Source organism: Meriones unguiculatus, chromosome 6 (assembly GCF_030254825.1).
Source record: "Meriones unguiculatus strain TT.TT164.6M chromosome 6, Bangor_MerUng_6.1, whole genome shotgun sequence".
In the NCBI taxonomy this organism is placed as follows: Eukaryota; Metazoa; Chordata; class Mammalia; order Rodentia; family Muridae; genus Meriones; species Meriones unguiculatus.
In genome coordinates, this window is record NC_083354.1 from 86,738,766 (window position 1) to 86,758,382 (window position 19,617).

Sequence of the window (19,617 nt, forward strand, 5' to 3'; positions counted from 1 at the left end):
CATGTAGAGGTCAGGGAACAGCTTTCAGGAGTTTCTCTGCTTCCATTATGTGAGTTCCAGGGCCAGAACTCAGGTCATCAGGCTTGGTGACAGATATTTTTATCCACTGAGCCATCTAGCTGGCCGTGGAAATTTTATAGTATGAGAACTACATAAGTGACACTATTAATCATCCAATTAATTATGTGTGTTTGCTGTCATCCAACATAAAGGAAAATGTCTCCATTGTGTGGAATGTGAAAAGAGTAACAAGCTTGACTCCATCAGCTATGGTCCCTGTGACTTAAACCTCCTCTTCCTCTGCCTTTCTTCTTCTTCCTTCTGCCAAAATCACTTTTTCTCAAGATCATTTTACACTCTCAAATTTTTCTGAAGATGCCAAAGAGCCACTAAAGTCTGAGTTACATCCATCACAATTATGGTGTCAAAATACTGAATTGAGAAAAATTTTAACAAAATATCTGTTTTGTTATTTAAATAATAATGCATGTGATTGCTACATGTTAGAATAAAAACCATTTTTAAATTAAAACAATATTGTAGCTGTATCCCTGGGATTCTGGAAGTTAAAGCAGGAGGATCATGAATTTAAGCCAGTTTGGGATATCTATATAAGGAGACACCGTTGATAAATAAATGAATTAATATATAACTTTTAATTTCACTAATGTTGCCGTTTTTCAAAAAAAGAAAAGGTAAGATCAGCACTTTACATTCTTGGCAATTAAGTCAACTTTGATTGACGCTTACACCGTGGTACAGAAGTTTTGTCTGGTCAAAGCCCAGTACCAACAAAGAGAAAACTTAATGGCACCAAAATCTTCCCTCCTCTCGTCACACTAGGACGGATTACCATTCAATCTACAGGTTTCGTGTCCCTCTAGGCTCTGTTCCATGCAAACCTGTGCAAGCTTTCAACATCAGAATTCTGAAATCTGCAGGGGTCAGAGTGGGGAGGGATGAAACATCAAGGCCACAAAATGTCATCGGATCTACTGGGTTACTGTCCAAGAACGAAATTCAGGTTAAACACTGTTTTTCCAAACAGAGCGTGTCAGTCATTAGGTGCTATGCTCATTGCGGCCTGACACTGATGAAGCTGATGGACAGTTGCTTTAATGAAATGTTCAATCAACGGCACACTCAAAGTACAAGACAAAACAATAGTAAAGTATAAATTATAAAAATATATAAATGTGTTTTAAAATATAAAAATCAATTTAAAAAAAAAACAAAAACTGTCCCAGCCATTTGATTTCAAACCAAGTAGAATATATGTTTAAAAGCACTAATATATGTTTCATTTGTAAATCTAGAATAACAAAATATCTCTGCATCAGTTCAGAGACTATTCTGAGTAAAAAATGTGAAGATGATAAATACAAATTTTAGTCAGCTTTTTCCTTTTCTCAGTTACTAATATACCACCACCAATAAGATTCAGAATCTCGACAGCCTTTATTTCTTATGATCAGTAAGTATTTGCAGAATTCCTTGTGTTGTTCCATTATTCACATTATGTAGCTACATGTCTACTTGAGGAACTTAGATAGTCTCCATTCTGGGCAGTCATTCATTTGATCATGTGGTTGCCATGGTGAAAGGGAGATTAAAAATAGATAAACAATTTAAAATATAAATTAATATATATATTTTATATAGACATGTATTTGCCTAACTATGAACAAAAATTCATAGTGAAAAAAAAACATCCATTATCTGCATCCAAATTTAGTGCTGGTGTTTTTCAAACATACAGTATCTCATTCCAAAGAGTCTCCCTCTTGGCAGCTGCCCATGGGTCCAATTTCATGGTTGATTCCTATTGCAGAAAGCATTGACTTGATTGTGGCCTCAAAAGAGAATAGCATAGACTTTCCAAAGAACTAAAACAGAACAACGCCTCAGTGAAACTCAGCTTGAGCCAGCCCGCCAAAAGCTGCCACTGACCTTTCTGCGTTTGTGTTTGCTTGGGAACTGAGCATTGCTCACATCTGCCACACCCAACCTCTGGCACTCACAACTTCCTCTCCCTCTGGAGCTCAAACTTTGAGTCTTCTCCACCTGTTTCCTTTAGTAGAGTATTTTTCATAACCATAGTTAGACTTTCTTTTTTCAGACATTAAAGAAAAACAAAGAGCAAACAGTATAAAAATGAGCAAGATTCTAGGGCTCTTGTTGTCAGTGCTGCTGGGCTCCTTGGGGTCTCTCATTCAAAGAGAACATAAAAACTAGGTCACGTCTGCAGCTCCCAGCCTCTTTCTGCCATGGGAGACCTGAACTCACACCTCACACTTCATATGCCACTGCTGACTGTCACGTTAAGCTATTTTCAGCTTAAATCATTGTTAGTTGAAAACATATTGCCATGAGGTAATTGAAAGAATTTAGCCTCTGGAGGAGGTGGTTATGTCAGTAAACGCTGAGCAACAAACATGAGGACCTGAGTATGAGCCCTTAGCAACCATGAAGAAGCCAGGCATTGTAGCCCACAGCTGCAATCCCAGTTCTGGGGAAATACAGACAGCATGTGTCTGTGGCTTGCTGGCCAGCCAATCCAGCTAAATAAGCAAGCTCCAGATTCAGTAAGAGGCCCTGTCTCGAATAAATAAGTAAATAAATAAATAAATAAGTAAGTAAATAAATAAATAGTAGAGATAGACAGACAGATAGATAATAAAATGAGGTTAGGTCAGAGACATGGTTCAGTAGGTAAGGTGGCTTACCATGCAAGCTTATGCCCAAGTTCTGTCCTAGGAGCCCTCTTAAGGTCAAAGGGAGAATCAGATTCACAGAGTTGCCCTCTGACCCCCACAGACAGCCCTGACATGAAAGTACCCGCCTTTACATACACTAAATACACACAGATGTCAGCATAAAAACACAACTCTCACCTCAAACGAGATCAGAGATGGTTTATTCTGGAGCCAAATATAAGCTGCCATAGCCTGGGGACAAGATTTAGCTTACCTCAAAGTCCATGTGCCAAGATGAAGTTTTCATAGAAACAGAGCAAAGAAGGCTGCAAATCAAGGCACCTTGCAAATACATCGATGGAAGCATTTGGTAGGCAGATTAGGACAGAACAGGGAAATTTCTAGTATGGGCCTCATGTACCGGCTGACGTTCTTAGGCTCTTGGTTGATAGAAGATAGGTGTCAGTTTGTTCTTTCCACAGGATTTACCTAATAGCCACCAACAGAGGAGGGCAGTCAGTGGCTACTAAAGGGGATAAAAATGTCCTGAGATATTTTGGCTCTGGACTTGAAACATCTCAAACCCTCTGCAATGACCAATGTTTCAATCGTTAATTACAGAAGGGTCAGTGGGAGATACTGCTTCTTTCAGAGAACTCTTTCATACACACCATTTTAAATAAGGGTTAAAGACTAAATAAATAAGGTTTGACAGACACAGAGGATAACACAAAACATCCACCTTTAGCATCCGAATGTAGGGAGAGGAGAATGAGGGGGGAGGAGAAGGGGAGACAGAGGGAAAAGAGAGTAAGAGAAGGGGGAAAGGAGGAGGGGGAGGGAAGAAAGAGAAAATAGCCCATATGGAAGATGATACAGAAACCAATAAGTGGCCAGAGAGCCAAAAATAAACAATGGTGGAGTATTGGGGGGAGTCTTAAACAGGATGGCTGTGTCAGCCCCTTCCAGGCTCAAGGAACATAACAGAAAAGGAGAGAGAATATAAGCGCCAAAAGTTTGAAAGATGGCGGGCAAAGAGATATCTTCTGACTATAACACAGTCATTGCCTTGATGTAGTTATCTGCATAACTACACTGGTTATGTTAGATTGGGCCTGTCAACATTTCATCATGAATGAGGAGGAATTATCTGCAATCACTAGTTAGGGGGATAGGCTGTCATTTTCTCCAGTGGTGTAACCATGAGAAGTTGCTCATGTTCCAGTAATAACTTCTCTCCCACACTCATGCAAGAAACCCAAATTAACTTCACTGGAAGTACTGGCAAGAAGAAGAAGGAGGAGAAGAAGAAGAAGAAGAAGAAGAAGAAGAAGAAGAAGAAGAAGAAGAAGAAGAAGAAGAAGAAGAAGAAGAAGAAGAAGAAGAAGAAGAAGAAGAAGGGAAAAAAGGTTTCAGGAGAAGACGGAGGGGATGAGGGAGAGAGGAATTGGGGTAAAATGACTAGAATTGATTGCATACCTTATAGCCTTACATCACATGCATGTACAACACTGTCAAAGGACAACAAATGGGGAGTGAATCCAACCCCTGAGAGATGTGGGTAGAACATGCCCATAAGAATGGTTCTCAGGAGACTGAAGCAAAAAGATTATGAGTTTGAGGCTATCTTATGTAGAGAGTCCCCGTCTCAGAGAGAGAGAGAGAGAGAGAGATGTTGAGGTACCACCTCTGCAAGGAATAGAAGATGGGGATTCCTATAATCGAAGATGGGAATCCTTGAGAAACCTTAACTTGGGGACTGTGGTCATCTGTGGGCTAGCTAATCAAGTAGGTGGAATGGGGTTGGAGTATCCATTATCTTGTTCTCTCCCCCGTTTCCTGTCCTCCCATGGCATTCCCGTTCTTTTCTGTTTCTCTAGAGCAGAGGCTACTCGACCTCTTCCTTCCCAGAACAGTGTACCCCAAAAGAAAGAAGGACGATTCAACGTGTTCAACCAGATCTTCTGCAAAACCAAAAAAGAAGAACAGAAATCCCATCAGAAGGACCAGAGCAGGGACAGACACAAGGAGGAGGACACCTCGGAAGTCAATGACATCATCACCACCTTTGACAACACCGTGGATACCAACTGCCAAGATCAGCCTGGTGACCAGGTGGCTATGGTCGTCTTTAAGAAGAGGACCTCAGAGAATTCAAAGTACTTCTTGTCAGAAAAGAAACCCCTGGCCCGGAAGGGGCTTCCACCAATCAGAACACAGAGTCTCCCACCCATCACGCTGGGTAACAACTTCCTGACAGCCTCCCATGGAACCACTTCCCATGCTGGCCTGAGCTCTGGTCCTCAGCAAACTGGCCAGCGTTCTCAGAAAAGCCGGAGTGAACAGGACCTGTTAAATAATAGGACTGGCTGCCAGGGGGCAACAGAAAATCCCTGGAAGGGTGACACTAGGCAGATATTCTCCTGCAAGGCTTGGACCGTGTCTTCTGATAAGTTACTAGACAGGCTGTGCGCTGGCCAGCCTGGTCACCAGGAGCTCGCTGGGCCACCACACCTTCCGCATCTACATAATGCCTCGCCAGGTAACGGTTCACGTTCTTCTTCTCATTCTTCGAGGCCTCCCTCACAGACAGGAGTAGCTCCTACAGAGTTAAGCTGGCAACTGCCAGGCGAGGGGAGGCTGCAGACACAGGCAATCAAATGGTGACTAGAGCCGCCTTTATTTTTTGCTCTCAAGTCCAGTTTGAAGAGTTCTGGGAAGTGAGAACTTTCAGCTTTTCCACCCTGAACAGGCTGAGGTTAAAAAAAAAAAAAATTTTCTCTAAAGGGGCTCTTTACTGGAGTTATGTAGCACTCTCATCTTCAAAAACGTTAATTGGCTTGTGTAGTTAGTTGTGTGGCTTAAGCCATCATTCGGTCCCCACCCAAAATCTACCCCATCAAAACTGTTGGTGAGGAAAATGCCAGTACTGTGTTTGCAGCTGTGTAGAAAGGTGACATATTTGCACGTGGCTTGGGTCTCCCCACACACGAAGGCCTGCATGGCTGTTCTCCCTCTTGCCTCTCCCCTCATCCAAAGCTACCCGTGTCACTCAGGTCTTGCCTGTGCTTGCAGATACATTTTACACACTTGTGTATAGGTCTGGGCTTACAAGCATGAAATCTCTGTCCCCCTCTCCATCTCCTGACACTTTGGAGGAGTCTCAGCCTTTCCGTGTGGCTGTTTTGCCTTCAAACAACCTTGTTCTGAGCTTTCAAAATAATCTCTACAAATAAACATGAACTAGTTTTACATCCCCTTGTGATAATTATCATACTAAAGAACTTAAATTTTGGTACGGTTTGTTGGTTCACACTATTAATCCCAGCACTCAGAAGGCAGAGGTGGGTGGATTCCCTAGCTGTACATCAAGGCCAGCCTGATCTACATAGTGAGGTCCAGGCCAGCCTGGTCTATATAGTGAGGCCCTTTCTCAAAAATTAATTTTAAAAACCTTTCATATGCATACAAATATTACATATTAATATTCTTCCTCATTATACATAAAGCATCACACTACGCAATGCCAATTTACTTGGCTGCTTGCTTTTTGAGCGGGCTAACATTGAACTTACTACGTGGCTGAAGATAGCATTGCCCCCGAATGCGCCGCTTCCAAGTGCTGGATTATAAACTTCTGCCATCTTGCCCCAGGGATTCTGAGGCTGTACCACAGCTTTGAACTCTGCTCACTCACATAGTGCCTTGGTTTGTTTTTCAAATGCATCAATTGCCAGTGTTTAAAACGTAACATTTTACATAAAAAAAAAAAAAAATCTAAAGAGTCTGGTTTCTCTTGAGAGATTGAAGCCAGCGTTCCCCTGGGACGCTGACTGAATGGCTTTGAGTAGCCACCGCACTCCTGGGTGCCACTGTTTGCAGTATAATTCAGAATTATTTACATCACTTCCTCCTTATCAACACACTTCAGGTGTTTTTTGCTTATTCTAGAGTTAAAGGGGAAACTTACATATTTACTTAACCCATACTTCTGTCTAAGTTTTAAAAAGGAAAAACTGTGTGTGTGTGTGTGTGTGTGTGTGTGTGTGTGTGTGTGTGTGTGTGTGTTAAATATGGAAGGGTCAGGTTTCTGTTTGATGTAGAACTTTTCTTAGTAATTTTTTTTTTAACATTCATGTGTGTGTGCACATGAATGCAGATGCCTTGGTCAGGGGACAGTTTTGAATGTCATCCTTAAAAAGACGGTCCATCTCCCTGTTTTAGACAGGGTCTTTCCTTGACCCAGAATTGACCAGGGAAGTTAAACCAGCCGGCCCTGAACCCTAGGAGTCTCCTGACTCCACCTCCCTAGTGCTGGGGTTTCAGTATTACAGCAGTGAGTCCGGTGGTTCTGCATGGGTTCAGGGGAACACAGACCCTTGTATTTGAAAGATACTTCACCAACTGAGCCACCCCTTGTGGCGGTTTAGGTAGGAGAGGCCCCATAGACTCCTGTGTTTGAAAGCTTGGTCATCAGGGAGTGGCACTGTTAGGAGGTGTGGCCTTGTTAGAGAGAGTGTGTCACTAGGGTTGAGCTTTGAGGTTCAGATGCTGTCTTGCTGCTGTAGAACTCCCAGCTCGTTGTCTAGCACCATGTCTGTCTGCGTGCCACCATGCTTCCCTCCATGACGATAAGGGACGAAGCCTCTGAAACTGGAAGCCAGCCCCAACTAAATGTTTTCCTTTGTAAGAGTTGCGATGGTCATGGTGTCTCTCCACAGCATTCAAATCCTAACTAAGACGCCCCACTCCTCCGTCATGGACATAGGTTTAGTGCATGAAGCTTTTAAAGATTAATGCGGCTCTTCTCGTGTATATACATATGCACATATATGTCTCAACACAGGATAATTGTGGATGTACACACGAAGGCTACTTGTTGATATCTGAGATAAACCACTCAGGATTTTGCTTGCTCCACAGAGTACTGAGAGGTGAGTGGTGGCCTGGATGACATTTTTACACTGTTGCTGGCAAAGGCTCAAGAGAGAACACGCAGCTCTACCACCTTTGGCAATGTGGTGGCTGCTAAGGCTTCAGTCGGACCTTCTTTTTGGAGTTAGTTCTGGCCTGCCTAAGCTAATAATGCTTCCTTTGGAGAAACCTTTGAAAACTTGGCAGTCCTGTTATTTTCCCATCGATTTAATGTAAGTGATGTTTGGGTTCAGCTACCTGTAACAGGAAGCTGAAGGCACTTATTCACAGCTGCACAGTCTTGTAATTGCAATTGGGAGGCTGAAGCAGGGCTATTGTAAGTTTGAGGTCTAGTGAAACACTGTCTCAAAAAGAGGGAGTAGGTGTTTCAGTGTGTCAAAATCAGCACGCTACCCATGTCTATCTTTACCAAATTGCTGAACTGAGCGTTTACAAAAGAGAATGAATTGATTGGTTTAAAAAAAAAAAAAAGTCAAGGAGGCAGGGACTGAAATCGCAGATCACACATACCCCCCTCCAGGCCAGAGTTTGAGAGTACTTATGCCATATAGGTGCTAGTGATCTAGGAGACGGAGCGAAAGATGACTGGAGGTGAGGTGGCTACTGCATGCATCATCCAACTTCCCAGCTCTTCAGAGACGTGTGCTCAGAACGGCACCATGAGCATGATCTGAGGGCAGAACTTTGCCTCCTTACCTTACAGGGACCCTCACCAGACATTTGCACAAGTGAATGGTTGGTAACTTCAGTAAAACTTCACCTCAAGTCTGTGAAAAATAGTCTGTGAAAAATGAATCATTGTAAGCTATACATCAGAAATACTGTCTAAGCCGTGCTAGGGGAGACTTAAGAACACACCCTTTGGCTGTGTGACTCCCCAAACTGGTGATTCTTGTTTTCATTTGTTTTTGAGACAGTCTCTTCCTGTATCCCTGGAATTTCCTGTGTAGAGAGGGTATATTCCTTGAACTCACCACAATCCTCCCGTCTCGGCCTCGTAAGTCCTGGGATTCTATGCATAAGACATAGATGCTTTTTAAAGTCGATTAAAAGCAAATAGGTAGCTGGGTGTGATGACACGTGCTCTTACCGCTGAAGGGATGGGTCAAAGCAGGAGAGTCAGGAGCTCAGTGCCAGCCTCTACTACTCAGTGGGTTTAAGGCCCTCTTCAGCCAGTCTCTAAACAAATCAAAAAAAGACTGGGGGTGGGTGGAGGCACGGAATCTTAGTAAAACACAAGATACAAGAGAGCTGGCTAGTGTAACCAAGCTTAGGCCAGCTATGTTCATTGGAGGGGCATGATCAAAGCTAGGATGCTCTTCTCCCACGGAGCCTTACAGGCTTTGGTCTTATTATTTTGATAGCTGTACTTTGAAAATAGCTCTTGAATTCTTAAAAGATGGGCTTTGGGCTTCACACGATACATACTTAGAATTCTTCTTCTTCTTCTTCTTCCTCCTCCTCCTCCTCCTCCTCCACCTCCTCCTCTTTCTCCTCCTCCTCCTCCTCCTCCTCTTGCTCCTCTTCCTCCTCCTCCTCCTCCTCCTCCTCCTCCTCCTCCTCCTCCTTCTTCTTCTTTGGCTTTTCGAGACAGGGTTTCCTTGTGTAGCCTTGGCTGTCCTGGACTCACTTTGTAGACCAGGCTGGCCTCAAACTCAGAGATCCACCTGCCTCTGCCTCCCTGAGTGCTGGGATTGCAGGTGTGGGTCTCCACGCCCAGCACATACTAAGAATTCTAAGGCCTCCTTTAATGAATTCTTAGCAAAAGAACCTGGCCCATCTAGCAAGAGTCGGGCTTCCTCTCACACACAGTAAGTCTGAATTACCCATTTCCCAGACTTCCGGTGAATACGAGATCACCGGAGACACAGAGACACCAGAGACAGGGGCCTTCACCTGCATGCCCCTCAGCCTGATCTCTGGCTTCCTCTCTCCAGGTCACATCACAGCCCAAGGCTGAGACAGCAGGGGGAGGGAAGCATTGGAAAGATGCCTCTCAGCTCAATGGAAGTCTTCTACCACAAAGCCCACACTTTTGCTTGCATCTCACTGGCCGGAACTTGGATGCCTTGCTCACACCTATCTACAAAGAGGATTGGGAACTGTAGTATTTATAGCTGGGCACCTTGTTCTGGCCTCCTAATTAGAGTTCTGCTTCGAAGGGAGAAGAAAGAGTAGACATTGGGTAGGAAACTAGTAGACTCTGCCTGGCATATCATCCAAAGACCTCTACATCATTTGAATAAAAAGGACATTTCATACAATTGTTTTAAGATTTGATTAGTCCCCAGAGAAGTAACCAGTGAAGTCCTTGGGCCACAGAACAATGAAAAGGAGACGTGAAGGTCACTAACGGAGTCTGAAGAAATGAACAGTGCTTACGGCAAAATGTTTGATTTTGTTTTGTTTTATTGTTTTATTAGTGCTAGTTACAGCTCAAAGCCATTCAAGAAAACTGAGTCATGATAACACAATCTCCTAAGAGTCCTTAGTCCATAAATGAGCTTGAAGGGGGACAGAATTACTAGATGATTGTGCAGCTGAACTTGTGGCCTCCTAAACTTAAGCAAGCATTCCACCCCCAGCCCCAGCATAACTGTGGACATAGGCCCTAGCTTTATGGACAGGCCTGGGAAAGGAGAGAAAGAAAAGGGTTGAAGTTGAGATACAGCCTCTACAGCTGGCTCCCAGGACACACTCCCCCGAAGTCCAGCTCACCTCCTAAATTTCTATCACATCTTGGAGTAGTCACGTCCCAAAGGCCAGTCACTGCACATTGGTGCACGGAGGGCCAAGCCTTCAGCACATACTCACGCACACACTCACACTCAACCTCACACCCAAACTCTCACACTCACACAGACACTCACACTATACAACACCACAGACACACTGCACATTCTCACACTCACTCACACAATGCCACGCATACACTCACACACACCACACACAAACACTGTCACACAGGCACTCACACACACACACACACACTCATACAACACTACACACACACTACACTTGGACACACACACACTCTCATACACGACATCACACATATAAACTTACACATACACACACATACACACACACAGGGAAACAGCCTGAGTTAGTGTGAACAAAGTAAACCAGTAGCAGCTGCTACTAGACAGATATGTTTTGCTGTTCGTGTTATTGTTGGTGTTGTTTGGTTTGGGTTTGGTTTGGTTGGTTTTTTTGTTTTGTTTGGGGGGGGGGGTTTGATTTGCCTTTTGTTGTATGAGACCAGGTCCCGCTCTGCAGCTTAGGCCTTAAACTCACAGCAATCCTCCTGCCTTGGCCTTCTAAGTATTGGGAATATAGGAGTAAGGCACCATACCTGCTCTTCATTAGTTGCTGTGCTAAGAACTCTACCTTAGAGAAAAGCTGCTAATGACCTTTATTTTAAAAGTAATGAAGTCTAAGCCAAGTGTGGTGGCATGACTGGAGTAGAGTCACAGCTACTCAGGAAGCTGAGGCTTCATATTAACATAGCATAGGTCACATGGTAAGACCTAGGGAGGAAGGAAGGAAAGCAGGAAGGAAGACAGCAGTCTGGGTCTGCTAGCTCATGCCTGTAATCCCAACACTTGGGAGGGGGCATGGGCTAAGAGAGAAGCTGGCTCTCTATTTCCTTAACCTCCCCCGTAAGGTCCCCCCAGAAAAGATAATAAAGAGAAGAAAGGAAAGGGACAGAGAAGTGTGTCAAGAGCATGTCTTCCTCCTGCTCCCCTCTATCTCTTGGGGCTGACGCCAAGGTAGTCTTACCTGGTAGGAGGCTCTGAGAGAAGATGAGGAGGGTAAGAGGAGGAGGAACCCATGGTTCTCCTTGGCAACCCTGCTCCTGGGAGCTGCAGTAGGTACCAGCTCTTTCCACTCCCTCCACATGGCCCCATGCTGGGACTCCCAGTTTCATGGCCATGGTAATATCATCTCCTCCTGTTACCCCTCCAGCCCTCAATCTAGGGCTTGTGTTTGCTTTCCCTGCTTTTCCATCGTGAGTGTAATAAGCATCCGTATGAGGTTCCCTGTGTTTGAAAGACCTAGAGGGCTCTATCAGAGGAACTCCGAGCAACAAAGCAAGAAACATCTTTCTGTACTGCAGTGTCAGGAGACCATCAGGACACAGGGGTTATGACATGGCTGTATCATGAGGCCCTTTCTAGTCACAAGTCACATCACCTAGAAAAAGTTAAATGATTTCTTCAAAAACATCTCAGTCAGCTGGTGACGGTTTTTTACAACTATTGAGTCTTTTGCCTTAAACTCAAATGGAATGGGCCAGTGAGATGGCTCAGAAGGTACAGGGGCTTGCCTGCAAGCATGGTGACCTGAGTCCAGTCCCTAGAACCCACAAGGTAGAAGGAGAGAACCCTCTCCCACAGGAAGTGTGGTTCACATATGTGCTGTGGCTCACATACATACATATGACATACATGATATACACATACATATGCACATAAAGGTATTCAAATTCTGCTTAAAAATCAAAAGGGTTCACTAAGGTGGCTGAAGTTGTTATTTTGGGTGGGTTGAAATTTCCTGAAATGTCCAGGTTTTTACGGCAAACCTTAATGTGGGGAGGCAATGGCACAGCTCCGTATTCATCTCTGAATCTCTCATCTCTCCTGCCTGGGTTCAGCTACACAAAGAGGCACTAATGGTGCAGCCATCTGAGCTCCAGGCAGCTGTTACCCTGTGCTTGCTCAGCAACTCCAAGCTCGCAGCTGTGAGTGATTGCTCAGGGTTTATTGAGACCTGTCAGTGGGTGGCATGAGCGATGGGGACTAGCACTTAGCCTAAAGAGTTGGAATTTGGAGTGCCTCAGCTTAATTCACTGCCAGCAGCGTGCAGAGAAAATGGAACAGAAAGGTCTTGTGTTGTTTTCTGCTAGCCTGGTTATTTACAAGCCATCACAAGAAAAGTTTAAAAAAAAAAAATCCTCACTTCCCTGTTTCCCTTAAGGAAGAACTTCTCTGGAACTTTCTAGATTATTCCATCAACAATGCACACTTCAGGCTAGGTAGGTTGACCCTCGGATTTAAACACATTAGCAGCTTTTCCAGACAAAAGCCAATTTCCTAACCTGGGCAAACACAGTCCACACTGAGGAGTGTGGACTAGCCTGTGTCTCACTCTGAGCCGTGGACCTCTTGTCTCAAAGCCCTGTCACATAATCCCTCAGCAAGCGGTTCCTTGACTGGGTCTCGGGTCCTTGAAAATCTGCTACCTCTCCAGTGTGTGATGCCTTTGTCTTATTTTAGCTTCCAGCTATTCTGTGTGACAGATTCCTAAAATATTTCAAGAGCCAGCTCAAGCTGGGCACCATGTTAATTCCAGCACCCCAAAGGCTAAATTGGTGTGGGCTGCAGAGGAGACCCTTTCTAAAAAAAAAAAAAAAAAAAAAAAAAAGCCAGGTCAAAACGCATCTTCTGTTCGAAGGATCAGTCACATTGGAAGAGAGAGCTGTTTTTTGTTTGTTTGTTTTTTAACTCCCATTTCCTACTCTATAGGTGAAGCTCAATAGATTGAGACTTTCAGAGGTTAGCTCACCTGCCTAAGGTCTTGGAGCGGCATAGGTAGGGGCAACATACAGGGGAGGTCTGTGGGATTGGAGAACAGCTCTTCTGTGGGGCTTAGGTCTGAACCATCCTCCATACAAAGGAACTAATGAAGCCCTTCTTTACACTGAGGTGACCTTACAGAGAGTGTACAGCACTTCCTGGGGGACATCAGGGAAACATACTAGGTCAGAACAAGAGAGTTCTAAACAACTAATTGCCAACTTTATTATTTTGTTGTCTCACAAGGGGTATGCTTCCTGAAGGTGCCTGAGACACCAATAAGAGCTTTGGGCAATTCACGGCTCCTCCATTCTGTCTCTCAGAACAGAGCAGAAGGCCAACGTGGAGCCTCCCATATCACTATCCATTTTCCCATCCAAACAAAGTTTCTTCAATGCCCAGGGAGAGAGAACAGTGAGTTTTAAGGTCAGATACAGCCAGCAGCGTGAAGCCTATCTGCTGTCCTTCCCCAGAAAGTGACCTTGAACATATTTAGCATTCCTCCAAACCTCAGGGTCCAACAGTTAGCAAGATCATGCATCTAGCAGTTCACCCAGCCCCTGAGGATAAACCTACAAACAGCGTCCACAACCAGCAGTCCAGAGAAAAGAGTTTCTCCTCCAGTGTGACCCCATTTGGGGTTTAATATCATTCTACTCAAAAGTGTTTTCCCTCTAAATAGCGGATCCTAAGGTTAAGAGAATGAAATATAATGGCAAAGTATCAACCACAAAAACAGACCTTCGCCCGGTCGTTGTCACACGGCACTGCTTAGGTGACGGCCATGCATGGCTCTTAGAGTCTTGGCTCACGCCCACCCTCTTATTCTGAGAACTGCTTGGTCCAAATAGCAAGTGTTAATGCTGAACTTTGCTGCAGTCAGGTTCAGACTACTTGGCAAAGGGTAAAATTAATTTTTTGTGTGCACACAGGGCCATGATTTTGTTGTTTGTCTTTGCTTAGGGTGGCTGAGGACTTTATCGTGAAAGCTAAGAGCTGGCCTGTCGTCTCCAGTTCAGTCTTCAGGAGAATGGCAGAAGACAGATATAATTATTGTCATCACTTTAGACAGAGGAAACCGGGGCTTAGGGAGGTTGTGTCGCTTGAATAACCTCGCCAGGCAGACAGAGCATGGTGAAGCAGGAAAGAAGGCTTTTCCTGCCTGAGGTCAGAGATGGAATTCTCGTTCACCATTCTGCCCCGTCAATGTTTAAGATGGGCTTAAGTAACATTTTAATAGTCATATTTTTATTCTCTCTTTTCTGTGTATAGCTGTTTTGCTTTCATGTATGTCTGCACACCACATGTGTGCCTAACATCCAAGGAGGCCAGAAGAGGGTACTGAATCCCCTGGAACTGGAGTTCCAGGCAGTTGTGAACCACACCGGGCAGTGCTTGGGGATTAAACTTGTGATCAGTGATGTGCTGAATTTTAAACAACTGGCCTTCAAAAATCAGTGTTTGTTTATTTCCATAGTAGAAATATTGTCACTTGGTGTCTACAGACAAAGCACCAGAGTGTCCTTAAAATCTCCATAAGATCCCAACAATGCAACCACCTACTCCGAAGGGAAGGTTCACACGCACACATTGTTCAAGCACACTAAAGCCCACCATCAATGATGAGCCATTTCTTGGCCAGTTGGGGTGATGGTCGCATTTGGAAGGCAGAGGTGGACCTCTGTGAAGTCAGCCTGCTCTCCATGTCCCCAAATGTGTCCATTTCCTTTGTAGGTCAGTCATTTTTTAATCCTGACTGCGCATTTGAGTCACTTGTGAGCTGGAGAGTGGAGTCTTTGGGATATGGCCAAGACAGCAGTAACTTTACCCAAGCTCATTTCATTGTCTGTACAGCCAGGGCCTGAAAAACACTGTCCTAGGAAAAGGACACCCAAGCCATCACTCACACTCAACAGAGACGCCAGGACAGGAAGCGCTAAATGCCATGTGACTGGAATTTATCCAGTTTTAAAGTGTATAAGTTTAACCCTCTAGAGTTGACTCACTGGGCTTGTTGATGCTATTTTATATAAACTAGTTCAACTGAAAAGTGACTTCCAGACGTGGCCAGATGGCTCGGTGGGTAAGGGCACTTTGTTACCGAGTCTCCTAACCTGATTGCTAGCCCTAGGATCTAGGTGGTGGAAAGATCACTTAGGTAGACCATAACACAACCCTGAGACAAAGCCGGAGGCCAAGCATAGTGAGTGGCTCATGCACGTGACACCAATGTTCAAAAGGCTAATTCTACACTCACACGTGAGTGCATGCATTCAACACACACACAAGCCAAAACTAAAATTAAAAAAAAAAAGAGTAAAACAAAAAATCTACCTCCCTCTTGGGGACATCCCCTGTGGGTGTATAAATTGAATAAAACATTTTTTTGATGCCTCTGGGGCCTTCTCATTTAGGCTGTGAATGATGCATAACAGAGTGTGGTTATTATTGCTGTCAGTGTGTCTGATACTGTAAGATGTCTTCACCAACTCTTATGACTCTCAATGTCCGTTGGACTTTATAATCGGCATGGGTTGAGTCTCAAATGTTTGATCCGAATGTGTTTGTTCCCAGGACAAGCTCTTCAGTATCTCTCCCCAAACAGACCTAAAGGCAGGGATCTTCCTTTCACTCGGAACAGCCTTGCACCTCTGCCAGACCAAAAATGTAAGTACTGGCGCTCCCTCCACAAGCGTAAACCCAGCTAGACAAATCCGTGCACTTTCTTTTATTTTTCAAAAGACTATGCAAAAAAGAAGAATCCCGAAAAGGTCCTTGAAATTAGTAATGCCTACTTTTTAAAAAAGTGAAAAATAATATTTTCTCCCCCCGCGGGGAATTTTGTTTGAAATACAAACTCAGTAGCGGAAGTTTTTTTAGCTGTGTATTATTTAATGTCTTTAAGACTGTACTTTAAGCTGGATGTGCTGGGACATGGCTTTAATCCCCACACTCAGGAGGATGAGAAGTTCAAGTCCAATCTTGGATGTATAATGATGGAATTTGAGGCCTTCGGTGGAGGGCAGGGCAGAACTGGGGTCAGGGCCAGGCGGGGCAGGGGGAGTGAGGTGGGGGACTGGCTCTGAAAATGAAAATCTGTGTGGAATCCAGAAATTATTTACTTGCAGCCCAAACATTCCCAAGCAGAAAGGAAGTATTTGGTTTGCTTGGTTTTGTTGTATTTTGTTTGAGACAGGGTCTCACTGCACAGCCCAATCTGGCCTTAAATTCTCAATTCTCCTGCTTCAGCCCCTCCTCCCCACAAATGTAGACTTACCGGTCTATCCAGCAAGCCCAGACTCTTTTGCTTTCTTTAGTTAGCTTTATTTCACAATATTTTATGTAAAACTCTCACAAGGTAAAACATATTCTCTTAGGCCAGAAACCTCCAAACGGAGTGAGCCCAAATATCACCTGGTCTGCTTATTCTAGGGGACCCAACAACTAGAAATTATGAGCTTCTCTATCCTGACATCCGTATTAGGAGGTAGGTTTTATCACTATTCCCATGAGACAGGCAGGAAAACTAAGTTCAGAAAGAACTTTCCCAGCAACCCAGCATCATGTAGGTAGCACATAACTACCTACCGGGAGGAAAGCCGGCGAGGGTGGCTCCTGCCTGGAGTGATTGTGCTCAAAACGCTGAAGCAAGAAGAAAATATGAGGCCAGCCTATGCTGCCTAGCTAGTTCAAGTACAGCCTTTTTTTTTAGACAGTACTGTCCAAAAAAAAGAAAAAGAAAGAAAAGAAAAAGACTTAAAAGGGTAAAGAATCAGCTGCCTCACGAAACAAGCAACATTTACTGGACTCCAATTTAGTTTCTTCTTCGCACACAATCCTATCCTGCTTAACACACACACACACACACACACACACACACACACACACAACCCCTCCAAATTTAACTGTGAGTTAGATCATTTTGGAACTGGCCTAAGGATTTCAAACAAGGTCTTAAACCTTTCCCTTCTGTGGCTGTGACAATAACATCGGCATGTTAAGACTGTCAAGGGAGTAAATGAGATGACACACTTACATGCCTAAAACACTTGGCTTATTTATTTACACAGAATAAATAGCCAAGATACCCTTGCTTCCCCAGGCTAGGGTCCGAATGGGGCCAACCAAGAACTGGAGAACTCAACGTCAAAGCAGTGAGCTATAAGGTCATGCTACATCATTTTTCAAAGGGAGGTAAACTCAGAGCCAGAGCTGTTCATCCAGAAAAGAAGTTAGAAGCAGAAAGCCAGGATTCCTCTTTGACAGACTGATCCCCTGCCTTTACTGACTTGTGTAAAGCGAGGGCTCTGGGTGGTGTCAGTTTTTCTCATCAGGGGAAACTCAAGCCAGCATTCCCCTTTAATCAGCTCCCTTGGACTTGAGTGTGGCCTGGTGAAGCCAGAGAGGTTTTCACATTTCCAGGAGACAAAACAAAACTATCTAATCAATTTTGCTGAGTGCAGAAGAAATAGGGCAAGCAGAGCTCTTCCTAAGTGAAACCCGAGAGCCTTTGGAGGTTTGCATGAAAGCAGATGTCTCTGGGCTTGCTCAGAGCCATGTGCTAACTTGATCATCCACAACAGCTGCCCCGCCCCCAGAGACCTGCTCCGCCGGCATGCAGCCAGAACACGGAGGGCCGGAGCTGTTGCAATCTTGTATTTGTGCATTTTTCAGATCCCTGGCCTGAGACGTGCTGTAAGCCTGATTAGGTAGGAACGCACAGCTTTGCTCCTTCGTGCCGCTCCCACAAGCACAGGCTCTTAGGATGTGCTTCTACTCCTGGAGAAAGCGTTGGGTTTTCCAGCACCATGCGGTGGGGGCCTCTGGGAGAAGCAAGTCTTGAATGTCTCTCTTTCTGTCCCCTGCCCCTTCCGCAACCCAGTTCTGTCTGGAGAACCTCTGAGAACAAACCGAGTGCTTCCGGCGATTCCAAGCCAGAGGGGACATGGCCCACCAGCTGAAGAGACTGAGCGCTCCTCCAGTCCCACCCAGGATGGGAACTAGCTGCAGGCCGCTCTCTGTGGAAATAGAGAAGATACATATTTTCCAACTTTCCAGTGGTGAGATTGCTCTGGTTTATAGGAACCAAGTCTTCATTTAGTAAGTTGCGTTCTAAAAGCCATTCACGGTTTTATAATTCAAGATTCCTTATTTCAAATAAATATACTTCCTAAATACATACTTAGGATCTTCAGGTGTGCAAACATTACCAAGTCTATGAGTTTCTGTGACTTTCCCTACACGCTGTAATTCAGAAGCAAAATATATTCCTAGCAGGAGGACTTAGGTGCATTTCATTCATGTTTGTGGCATGTTTACTGTTTTGTCTGTTTTTGTTTTTGTTTTCCTTTTTCTTTTTTCTTTTCTTTTTTTTTTCTTTTTGCTTATTTGGTGACTTTATGTAATTTTTAAGTGTATGCTTTGCTGAATAAAAATATAAGAAAAGTAAATCCTAGACTTGTTTTTCACATTTGTTTCCATTCTACCTCAGCCTGACAAAATATAATTAAAATTTAGTACTAAATTCCTGATTGTCAGTCACAGTGTATGGCTCTGAAACGCAGGATCTTCTGCAAAATATTTTCTGATATTGTCAGCTCTTGGCGAAACCCCAAGTCACTTGACAGTGTTTCTTGTCTCTGTTATTTAATTAGTTCCACTTTCTGTTGTTTTCAAACATGTTTGATGACCCCAGTAATAAAAAAAGGTCATGAGAGCTGGCAAGGTGTACTCCCTGGTCTGATTCAATTTCTCACCGGGTCCTCAAACATAATTCTCTTGGAGCTGGAGAGATGGCTCGGTGGGTAAGGGCACTGTCTGCTCTTCCAAATGGACTTGGGTTCAATTCCCAGCAACCACACGGCAGCTCACAACTGTCTGTAACGCCAGTTCCAAGGGATCTGACATCTTCACACTAATGCACATAAAATAAAATTAAATAAATTATTTTTAAAAAAAGAATTCTCTTCTTTTTTTGTTTCAAAATAATGGTTTCTGCCTTGAAGGCCTTCTCAAATTTGAGACTTAGCAAACTTCTGGAGGACTACGTGAGAAGGCAGCATGCTGTTTGGACTGACTTTGGCCAGAGGCCTTGCCTCCAGTCATGTAAGGAGACAGTCACTCCGCATTACAACTGGGTCTTCAGGTTTTGGAAATGTGTCAAGTAGAACATTAACTACTTTATGTTAGGGTTATTCTCTAGTGGGAATAGGCTCTGCCTTTATGATACAGAACCTTCTACTCATGGTACATCACAGGACCCAACGTCGACACTCAAACATCTAATTTCATTTCTGGAAGGGTGTAGCGATGTAGAGAGGGAGTGGTCAAGAGGCAATGAATGAGTGGTGAGAACCCCATCCTGCCCGTGGTGGTTGTACTTGAGGCTGTGAAAGAGAAAGCAGATG

General features: G+C 44.2%; 1 protein-coding gene across 6 annotated transcripts in view; it reads left to right on the forward strand.

The window, feature by feature from the left end:
* The window catches only part of Ankrd55 (ankyrin repeat domain 55), an 87,079-nt gene extending 67,952 nt beyond the window's left edge, over positions 1 to 19,127 (forward strand). For 2 of the 6 annotated variants that reach the window (XM_021633604.2, XM_021633605.2), the window contains 3 exons: positions 4,577 to 5,238; positions 15,785 to 15,877; positions 18,093 to 19,127. In XM_021633604.2, coding sequence (XP_021489279.1) covers positions 4,577 to 5,238; positions 15,785 to 15,877; positions 18,093 to 18,214 — 877 coding nt within the window. In that variant the 3' untranslated portion in view covers positions 18,215 to 19,127. Of the gene's footprint in view, positions 1 to 4,576; positions 5,239 to 15,784; positions 15,878 to 17,884; positions 17,920 to 18,092 lie in introns of those variants that run through there. The other 4 variants (XM_060385716.1, XR_009592414.1, XR_009592413.1 and 1 more) reach the window with 4 other exon arrangements.
* Positions 19,128 to 19,617: the final 490 nt, after the last annotated feature.